At 47.6% G+C, this 11313-nt stretch overlaps 1 protein-coding gene across 6 annotated transcripts in view; it reads right to left on the bottom strand.

Moving 5' to 3' along the window:
- Positions 1 to 840: 840 nt before the first annotated feature.
- Positions 841 to 11313, bottom strand: part of UXS1 (UDP-glucuronate decarboxylase 1) — a 96434-nt gene continuing 85961 nt past the window's right edge. For all 6 annotated transcript variants that reach the window (XM_032351669.1, XM_032351670.1, XM_032351672.1 and 3 more), the window contains 4 exons: positions 8264 to 8324; positions 5878 to 5935; positions 3871 to 3974; positions 841 to 1721 (listed from right to left, as the gene is read on the bottom strand). In XM_032351669.1, coding sequence (XP_032207560.1) covers positions 1590 to 1721; positions 3871 to 3974; positions 5878 to 5935; positions 8264 to 8324 — 355 coding nt within the window. In that variant the 3' untranslated portion in view covers positions 841 to 1589. The remainder of the gene's footprint in view (positions 1722 to 3870; positions 3975 to 5877; positions 5936 to 8263; positions 8325 to 11313) is intronic.

Genomic DNA, 11313 nt, shown 5'->3' with positions numbered 1-11313 from the left:
ACTCATTCTGCGATGTCTGGACGCTCCCAAACTTCTCAGCTCTGTTCACCTCTGCCCAGTAAATGGTGTATCGCACAGTTGGGGACACAATAATGACAATTAAAGTAAGAAACCCTCTGTGAATCCTCTTTCACACAATGTCTGATGGAGCAACAATCCCAAGCTCCAGAATCTTCTGGGGAATTTAGCATGACAAATAAAACAAAACCACAGCTTCCTTGGCCTGGACTCAGCAATTCTGACAGGAAAAACATGTCCAATTAAAAAAAAAAAAAAGAATCCCCAAGTGATTGCAAGGGGCAGGCGAGTCTGGCTTACCCTGGCTGGTTATGGAAACAGGCATTCTGTTTAACTGCTCAGGGTCTCCTGGTGCCAGGTCAGGCTCTGTTGCTGCTGTGCAGAGCCAGTTGGCTTGGAAAATGCAGTGGCTTGAACTCCCTGCATTGTTCTCCCATTTATTCCAAAATGAGTATGAAAATCCTAACGCAAGAGCTTGAAAGAATTCTTAATGAAAGCAAAAGCTCTCAAAGTTTTCTCTCAATGTGCCTCGTTTACAGATTTTATAACAAATGGCCCTTCTTTTTCTCCATCTGCTCTGTGCTGCCAGGGAAGGACATGCAGCGATTCAAACCCTGGGTGGGACTGGAAAAGTCTCTCCACGCAGCAGTGAATATGATATGCAGATTCAGCCTCAGGAGCAGAGCAGTGCTTTTAACACCCACTCATCAAGTTACCTATACCAGCCTTGATGTTTTCGGAGTTTTCCTTTAAATTCTACAGTATTTTTTTCAGCAATCCAACAATACACTGTGCGAAGCAGAGAGCCAACCTTTAAAACTGCCAGTGTGTTCCAATATTTTATTAAAATAGCATATTTAACCACTTTTAACCAAGAATACGTTAACTTTGTCCCCCCACCCCCGCCCCAAATACGCAGCACAACACAGTAGTGATTTCAAATATCCTTGATCGTGATAACCAACGGAAGTATTTCAAAGTCAAGTTTGCAACTAAAAACTAGACCTTGGAAAAATTCTGAATTAAAAGAAACATAAAGCTCTCAAACAGAATTCTTTCATCTGCCTGAAGAATAAATGCCGGTGTGTCACCCACCTGACAATCCTGCTAAATTTTTTGTTTGTTTGTTTGTTTTTGTCTTTATGCATAGTATAATGTCTCATTTATAAGTACCCACTTTTATAAATAAAATTGGCATTTTTCACCCCATTTAATGTTCCTTTTCAGCTTCACAAAGAAACCAGTAAATAAAACTGTCAATGACAGTCACGACATATGCTCTCATAGCAAGATAAAAAACGTGAAAATACGCAAAGATGCATCTACCCTATTTTACATAAAAAGACAGATTTTAAAAAGTGCAAGGCAAAATTTGCAGTTTTCTGAGGGGAGTTTTTAGGCACATCCATTTCTTTAAAGCAAGCTTCTGAATGAAATTCCAGTTTGTTCTTCATGACACCTGTTTAAGTCTTTCTTTAACAAAAAAAAAAAAAAAAAGGAAAAGAAAAAAGAAAAAAAAATACATCTCATCAAGTGTGAAACGGGATCTCCCGTCCCGATAAGTGAGGTTTTCAGTTATGGCGTGTCCGTCCTTTTTTTATCCTTGCGGGCTTTGGTTTGGGGATGTATTGATTATTTGCCTGGTACTCGAGTTCTTTACGGAAGTAGTGGATGGCTTTGTTTAAACCTTCTTCCAGCGGGACCTGTTTAAAGAGAAGGCGGGGGAAGGAGAGACAAGGTCACTGATGCAGGAAACGCCAGACATCCCCGGGGCTTCGCAGGAAGAAGTGCTGACGAGTGCTCTGCCCTCAGCAGAGGCACTCACAGCAACGCGGGAGGCTCACACGGCATCGCGGCTCGCCAGGAGAAGGTCCTGCCAAAGCTGCTTTCAGAACGCACTGGGCGATTTGACAAATTACACCCCTGACAGACAGAAGACAGGCTCTCATTCCCAAAGACCATGAACTACCTCTTGCTGATTTTGGGTCTATCCAGTTTGAATCAACCACAAAGAACGCCTGAAAAGAATGCCTGCGAGTGTGTGCTTTTCTTTCGGAAGGAAGTGTATGATGGAGGGAGGGTGCCTTGGGAAGCACCTGTGTGACCCACACACCTCACTCTCCCACGGGACATTCACTCCCAGGGACCTAACAGACCAAGTCTGAGAAGAAGCTATGACGACACCATGGAAGCCCACAGGAAATCCCAACAGCTGCCCATGAGAACAAGGGGAGAAGTCGGGAGCGGAGCACTGCCAAGGGCCACCCGGAAACTGATGGGGGAGAAGGCTCTATCTGTTACCTTGATGGTGGTGATGATGGTTTCATGGGTAGAGAAATCTATCAAAATTTACCCAAGTTGTACATTTTAAATACAGGCAGTTTGCTATATGAATTGGCCTCAACAGCACCATCAAAAAGACACAAATAGAAGAATCAGGATGGATATACGACTAAGTGCTTCTTTGGACAAGATCCCTCAGAAATTACTAATGAGCTGGAACAAGCAGGAAGAGAACTAGTGGTAGAGGCCTCATCTTCTAAATGTGTTAGAATGTTCCACATTGAAACTCCAGAACAATAAAAAACCTACACACTTCACTAAGACAAAAGCAATAGTTACTACATAGCGAGTTTGCATTTAGCTTTTCAAAAAATATTTTGTTTGAAACACGGGGGCTCTACTTATAAAAGGACCCATGGCAAATGCCTTCTCAAAATGAACACGTGCACTTGCTGCTGCTTTGTGTGGCGGGAGTTCTTGGGTATGGTCTGGGCGTGACCATATTTTTAGTGCATTTGACAAATCCCTGTAGCCCTCAGATCCCTCAGAGCTGTAGTTCCAGGTTAAAAAAAGATCGGACTGGAACTCTCGAGTCTCTTTAAGACGCAACACTGTGGGATTCCATTCACTTAGCTCTCTGGAGGGCAGCAGGAGAGAACACCTCAAAACATGACTGTGGGAGCTTTTTGGTATATGGACCACGCTGGGGTCAGGGTCTTGAACAAGTGCAGGGTGAGGCTCTCTCTGCACTCCTCTGACCTGTCAAGTCCAGAGACAGGCTATCCCAACAGAAACTCAGCTGTCCTGAGTCCCCTCCCAGAGGGGTCAACGACCAGGGAGCACTGACTCTCATAGCAGGGGAGGGCACTAGACACGGACACCAGGTACACCGTCACTGGCTCTCTCATCTCCCATCTGTTCTTCTAAGGGCCCATTCACCATTCTTAAAAATCATCTACTCTCCTCTAAAAGGACTACATACCCCTCATCCCTATTAAGATGGTATTTAAGCCTAATTCTTATGCCACCTCTTGAGTAACTTATGCTTCCCTGGGTATCTCCCATCTACCTGCGGGATGCACTCTACTCTTGGTGCATTTCCCCGCAGGCCACAAGGAGTCTAACTTAGTCTAGGAGCAACAGAAAGGTATGGAGGGTCACTGCTCCCTGGCCTATGGTGTCTCACCCTTCCAACCTGGAGTTCCGCCTTCCTGGGAACTGGGGTGACCCTGCTTGCCCCGGTTCCCACAGCAACCTCGCCCAGCCCTGCATGTCCAAGGACATCCTGGGCCAAGTGGAGACCGGCAGGTCAGTCAAGGTGACCCAGAGAGCACACGGCCATTGCCCGGGACACTTCTTTCACGGAGTAAGCCGTGTGCATGTGCAAGTTTACAAAAGCAGACTCCACAGTGGGCTCCCGTGTCTCCATCACAGAATGACACACACAAAACAAGAAGCCACAGAACAGGCTGGAGAAAACCCTGCATCCTGTCCGCCCAAGCACGCTAGTGCCTGCAAGGACCTGTCGTGGGCCTTTGTCGATGGGGCAGCACGGGGCCCTGCACTCACCACCGGCTCCCACGCCAGCATCATCTTCGCTTTTCTGATGTCTGGTTTTCTTTTCTGTGGGTCATCCTGGGCTTCTGAGAGAAACTGAATCTCACTTCCACTACCTGCGTTAAGAGAAAAGAAAGGTAAGTGAAGCACAAACCACTCCAGGTGGGGACTTTCACTGTAATCCTCAAAGTGAAACCCCCTCCAGGCAGTGAACAAGGCTGCCTTGTTCACTGCCTGGAGGGGACAGAATGCATTTCCCACGGAGCCACTGAGTCACATGGGGGACTGGACCTCTGGCCACAAGAGAACTGGGTGAGAGGCAGTCACTCCCGAGGAAAAGGGCAGGGCTCCCTAGCTGCCGGCCCCCGGGCAGACCACCCATCATCAGCTAACACAGCAGGCACGCGCACAGAGCCAGACTCCAAGTCAGTAAAAGTGGCAAATGTCGTGTGCAGTCACCTGTGATGACGATGGCCCGAGGGAGCCACACCTGAGGCAGTCATGCACTGCAGGAGCCCCTGGTCTGGAAGTGGCCTGTCATCTTGTTTAACCAAGTAGAGAGCAGGAGGAAATGACCGTGGGCCAGTTCCTGGCTTATACCTTATGGAAGACTTAACCCTTTCTGCACCTGCAGGTGGGAGCTCTGAGCCAACATGTAAGATGTCCAGCTACCCTGCTGCAGAGACCACGTGCAGCAGGACAGAGAGCCTGGCTTGTCCAGCATCCTAGCGGGGCCCAGACCCTGCTGGCCAGCAGAAGGAAGCCACGCGAGGGACCACCAGCAAAGACCTGAAGGAGAAACCCCCCAGCGGAGGCCAGCCCTGAGCACAGAACCACAGAAAACACAGCAGTTGCTATTGTAAGCCTCTGCAGTTCAGGGTGGCATGCTACTCAGCCTTTCATAGAAGCACAGTGATTATTAATGCCTGAGGATCTTATCAAGATGCAGATTCTGATCTGGAAGACACAGGTGGGGTGTGTGATTCTGCATTTCTAATAAGCGTCTGGGTGACGCCAAAGATGCTAGCCCCGGCTCCCCACTAGGGGTAGAGGTTTTGGATAGCCTAGTTCCTGGACAAACTGTTATCTGAGCACATCCCTGCCTTACCTGGGATGAGACAGGTTAGACCCAGAGTGGGAAAGCTGGGGAAGCAGTCTTGGGGAGGCTGCTGGGGTGACACGATTTATGACTGAGGAAGACCAGCCCCCTTCCTGTCCAAGTGTCCAGAGCTGATAAGAACATGCTGGTAGATGACAGCTCCGAGACAGGAAGGACAGCCCCGAAGAATCAACTCAGCTAAGCAGGGGTGTGGGCCAAGCAGAACGTCCTCCATCAGGCTTACCCCAGTCTAGTCTAGGGAGCCACACTCCAATCTGGTTGTGTCCTGTATCAAATGTCTTGATCAAGCATGGAAAACAAAGCACCCTCCCCAAGAGCCAGACTTCCCAGAGCTCTAGTAAGCCTGCTGACGTGACGAAGGGCTCACCCCGCGTGTATGTGCAACACGAGGGCTGTCTGAAACACACAAGCTTCTTACGACTTTCAGAGCCCGCCCCTGGGGTTATTCCAGTGTCTACACTGCTGCCAACGTGTCACGGCCATGTTGGCTGGCACTGCCAAGAACTTGAAAGTTGCCAACAGATTCCATCAGAAACACACAAGCTGGTACTGGGTACCACTCCCGCTTAGCTCTTCGAAATCTCATTGTCATCATTGCCGATGTTTGGAAATCAAACACTTGTCACCTGTGTGGTCTACACAGTCCCACCTCAAACACCCAGAACAAATCTACTCCCACTCCACCCCCACCTGCTGATGTGCTTGTGAACACAACCCAACCCCTGCATCGTTATCTTTCCATTACTTAATTAAAGAATCAGAAGACAATTAAGTGTTCCTGATAAAGTTCTGCTTTTTATCCAATTCAATTAGCTCGTATTAATTACACATTTTCTAATCAGGTTGTTATTAGCTGATAGGGTGAGTGCAGCCAATTTCATTCATTTGGTCTTACTTACCAACAAGGCTTTTAATTAACTGAGCAAACTCTAGGATTGTGTGTTCTTCCGGGTTCCCCTAAGGAAGAAATGGTTGCTGGTTATAAGTGTAATCCCAACAGCAGAGACCGCCACACAAACCACATGCATGTCTTCCAAGCACCCACAGGCTGACTCCGGCATCTTGGAAAATCGGAAGGCTCCTGCCTCTTCGTGTTTCCTTGGGCACTTCCTGATCGGGATGATGACTGATCCACCCAGTGAAGGGCTAAACTGTGTCTGGTCCTGCTTTTGCCCTCTAGACGAAGTGTCTGTTGACAAGAATGCCCCTCGGCTAGGTCAGGAGCTTCTAATATGGACACACGGTACATGTACAGTACATGTGTGTACCAAGAGGCAGGTCAATTTCCGGATCTAACGTTACTGTAACTGCATTGTTACTCTGCATACAAGTTTAGGTCTGCAACATGAGCCCTCCTAAGACAATATAATTCCCTCGGGGTGCACTGTGTCAACAACTTAAGCAGTAACAGACTTGCAAACTTGCACGTGGGAGCAGTAAAGGAATTGAAATGCACTCGGCAGATGAGGGCTCCGGGTAGCCAGAGAGAAAGCCTCCATGTGGTTTATAGTGTGAGCATGCCCTTAGGGGACATCAAAAAAAGCCATTTTTCTCCTTCCTTGCATCACACAAGACAGCGGCCACTTGCCCTCTTCCCTTCCCAATGCTGCTACTCTTACTTGCCACCCCCTCCCCCCTCGTAAGAGACCACCATCAAGTGTGACAAACAGGTGTCCCACATACGCTGCACTTCCAACTTCCTGGTCTGGCCTGAAGCTGGAAGGGACCAGGTCCTACATATGAGCACCAAGAAAGGACTGACTTGCAAAGCGCAGCGATGGAAACGTGGGAGGGAGGGGCCCATCCTTGTCAGGGCTATCCGCAGACACTCTTCAGACTTTGGAGAACAGGTTTCTACCAGGCATGGGAGTTCTCAAAGGGCCCTGTGTCAAGGCCCCCTTGGAAAGAAAGAAGGAACCCAGTATCTAAAGAAAAGACTGTGGCTCCTTGGGGAGTGGGGGACATCACTGATAACACCCACATTTTAAAGGGCCTGGAGCAACAGCCAGGTGAAGGTGGCATGGCCTTGACAGTGACAGGCAGGTAAATGCTCGGAAGAAACTGAGCCCAAGACATGTCTCATTCTATTTCTAATTTCATGTTTCTGGAGAAGTGCACAAAGAAGCGGTCAACAGCCCAACAAGGGAGTTACACCTCCACTTTCCTATTTCTTAAGAACTCCCTCCCAACTCAGTGAAAACGGATGCAACAGAACATGTTTCCAATTGCTGGTTACAGAGAGAGGTTTTTGAGTAAAGTGGTTTTGAGGAATCAGCAGGCATGGCCACCCCTGTGGACCTTAAAACCTTGTAGGAAGCTGGAGATGTGGTTTTTGGGAGAAGAACCTGAAGCTGACTCCCAGGTTTGCCAAGGGGAGGGGATGGCTCCTGATACGCTAATGTCAGGGCCACTGGCAGGAGCAGAACATCTAGAATGATGGGCAGTCTGCACTGGACACTTCACGTTCTCAATCAGATGGAGTGAAGCTCTTCAGAGGACAGGGAGTGAGAGGGTAAGAGGACTCCAGACAAGAACACGAACTCTGGCTGAGAGCTGGGGAGGAGGAGACTCAGAGGGCATGACCCTGCCTTCCCAATCCTTGGGAAGTTACCCAACTGTGGCTGCACTGGACTAGCTTGAATGGCCCCCACCCTGAGAAGTAAGGCCAGTGGGTAGCTCACAGAAAACGAGATTTTAGTTCTAAATGTAAGGAAATGCTTCCTGCCGGTGAGAACTGGCCAGAGACAGAATAAAGTCCTTTGAAGAGACACACATTCACCAAGCAATACAAGCGCATAGAAACACGGAGCAAAAGAACATTATGATCCCTCCAACAGGGAGACTCTGGGGCCCTAGGAAGCCATGAAGGAAGAAGCAACAAAGGAGCCCCGAACAGGCGGCTGAACTGCAGACATGATCAGAACCTGGGAAACGTTCTTAACCTCCTCGATCTAAAGCTCACTTAATTCTCAGGGAGATCAGATGACACCAAACAACAGAGAAAGGAACGCACACAAAAACCGTCTATGGACTGTCATCAAAGGCTTTCACAAATGCTTAGACCCAGGCCCTTCAGGATGATGGTGATAAACACTCACGCATGCTGAGCAGACGTGCTACTCCTTGGCACACACGGATCTGGGGTTTCTCCCCCTCTACCATTCAGCAAGCAAACACACGCATGCAAATAAAGCAAAGGCTGTGGCTCTTCATGGTTTCATAAAAGCACGAAACTCCGGCCTGTTCCGGCGGGGGGGTCGTGGTGGGAGGCGCGGCCATACTCACCAGGTTGACCGGGCTGCTGACGTTGCTGTTCATGAGAGCCACGAGGCCGTTCACCAGATCGCTGGAAGAGAACGGAAGGCTGGGTCAGGCACCGCCCGCCGCAGACCCGCGCCACCTCCCAGAAGAGAACCAAACCCCACATGGAAAGCCGATGCCAAAACAAAATCCTGCAAATAAGCGGGGTTGGGAATGCTCAGGTATTCATGGGTGATGATATGAGGTCTGGGATTCGCTCGCAGCGTGTGGGGTGTAGATGGCTAAACGGGAAACGGGAATGGAAGCGAAATGGGCAAGTTCTTTACTTCCGTCTATTTCTGAAACCCTTTAACGACCGAAGAATAGAAATAAAAGAGACAAACGCCCCCAAAAGATGGTGTTAATACAGCTTCTGATGTTTAAACGTGAGCCCACGTAGCTGGTCCATATGAAAAAGCAATGATTAAAAAAAAAAAACAACAGTTCCAACCCACTGAAATGAGTGCGCTCCAGTATGTAATTCTCATACTGGTAAATCACAGATAAAGCCAAACAACACAGTGTTGAAATCAACCGGACCGCTGCTCCCTACGCCCTCACCTTCGATTCCCCCCTGAGCCCCCTGCCGCCCCCCGAGACTCCTCGCACGGGACGGACGGCGATCTGGGTGTTTCAGATGAATCGTGACCGACGGGGCCATGGAGGTGAAGAGAAGTAAGCAAACGTTCGCTTACCAAGGTTTGGTTCTTATTTTCAGAGGCTTTTAAAGTGTGGCTCTGTCAAAAAAAAGTTACTTCGTAAAAATGACACCTCACTGCTGCTCACGAGCTTGTTCTCTACGTCTGCTTTCCGTCAGCCGTACTTCTCAGAAGGCTCTGAAAGCTCTGTTCTGCTGATCCAAACGCAGTCTGTGCTGAAACCTTCCCCTCCTCCTCCATTACCAGCAAGGAGCAGGTTGCTATGGTCAACTTCAAAACAACCTGTTTTTGCTTTCCTTTTTGTCCGAGAAAAAAAATTTGGGGGTGGGGTGGGATGGGATATTTGGCAAACAAATTATTTTCTGAATTTTTGTTTCTGATGATTGGGTGTTTTAAGTGAACATCCCTAAAGTCCGTTCCAGTCTCATAGGTCAAGCACAGATTCGAGTAACTGCTGACTCCAGAGGACTTTTCTAGAAACCGGCAAAAAAAGTCACTTCATCACGATGGCAGTAATTAGTATTAGTAATTAGTAATTAGTACAACATGTCTCATATAGCACAAGTCTCTGCATATTCGTCAGAAGACATTAAAAGCTGCCATTCACCAGCATCCACAATCCATTTTAATATGGAAATGGGGGTGGGGGGGCATAGCTTTTATATAATCGAAATGGCAACTTTTAAGGTCAAAATTGCATAGATCACACCCATTTAACCTGAAGCTCTTTAAAAGTGTCATTTTGACAAAGTGACTTTTTAAAAAAAAAAAAAGAGGACAGCATGCCTTTGTTATGGGGATGAGGCTGTAACCTGCCCGGGAAAACATCAGACACAGTCATGCCAAGATGTGAATGCGTATGGTATGGTCACCCGGACCTCAGGAGCCGGGAAATGCCGCTTCAAGGCAACTGTGGATTCTGGAAGCAGTTAACTTAGTGAGGGAATTGGAGACTCAGACATTGTGCACTTTTAACTACAAAATTAATTGTTTCTTAAAAAACCCCAGCTTCTTAAAACTAGCAAAACTGTACATTATCTCAGTGGAGTCCTGAATAACAAAACCAGGAAGTCGGGAAAGCTGTGCGAGCCTGGTCCATCCTAGAAGCACCCGACGGCAGGGCGCGCACTGCAGGCATGTTCGCCCCTGAGTGGGGCTGGGGTGCAGCCTCTGCATCACTGAATTCTTAACACGTTTTAAATACCAGCAGAGAAAGTCTGCTTTTAAATAAATTTTGCATGTGCTGCCTTTGAAGTCAATGAGCACAGTTAAGGAGAGGGAGCTCTAACTGCTTTGCCGCTTACTGCCTTCTCTCTGACGCCTCACAAGCTGTCCTAGCCAGAGAAGTTTGGGGACCACCAGTAAGGTGGAACTGACAGACGACTGCACAACTCCCTCATGATGTGCAGACCGGGGGAGGGGGAGTTATGTGGGTGAAAGTGTGTTATTATGAGAAGATAGTACTCAATACAAAAAGTCCTGTTAAGATGGTCCAGATACAGAAACGTGACTTGATGCCTTGTCTTGGAGCACATGGTTCCCGGGGTAAGTGCCTTGAAATGAAAACAGCCCTAGAGGGATCCTGGTATTTTCTGGTTAAGTCTCTTCTTGAGATATTCAGACACCAAAGTATGCCAGTTTTATTTTACCCCTGGGGTTTTGTGTCCTGCTTGGCAAGACACTCATGGCTGGGGAGGAAAAAACACTGACTGTGATATATGTTTATTCATAGCTTTCTTTCAGACTAAATGTGACGAATGACACTTTGGGGGGAAAAATCCACAGTGGCTGCTTTAAATTTTAATTAATTAATTAATTATTATTATTATTTGCTAGCAGTTCTTTTTCTCAAAGAGACTTCTCCCCTGGATTCTCACATAATCCGACAGAAGTCTACGTGGTCGCTGTGGCTGAGGTGGCCCAGATGTGCACCGCCACTGCACCACTTCACGGTTACAGGACCCTGGGGTGGCCTCAGGACATAGCAGGAGCAGCATTTTCCAACTGACAGGCATTCCTGGGTATTTATGTTACAAGGTGAAAACACAGAACTGGATTTTACAATGATTCAGGTTATCAGAAACCTGTACAGAATCCATAGTAACAGTGTCATGGGGGGAAATATTTTGTTCTATGCAAGTGATTATAGTGATATAGTTTATATAAACTCTTTTCCCAGAACTCAAACTGCATTTTAAAATGTCACCAACTGAACTGACCAACAAGCACACGAGATTTAGGAGGGTTAATGAGAAAAGGATAATAATTATCACCGTGACTATGAGAAGAGGTTTTCAACTCTATTTTTATCCGCATAAAATCTCATCCACATAAAATCTGACATGAGGACGGTCTACATTATCTTTCCCTTAATGA

This window comes from Mustela erminea, chromosome 7, assembly GCF_009829155.1.
Source record: "Mustela erminea isolate mMusErm1 chromosome 7, mMusErm1.Pri, whole genome shotgun sequence".
In the NCBI taxonomy this organism is placed as follows: Eukaryota; Metazoa; Chordata; class Mammalia; order Carnivora; family Mustelidae; genus Mustela; species Mustela erminea.
This window is presented reverse-complemented; position numbering and strand designations above follow the sequence as displayed.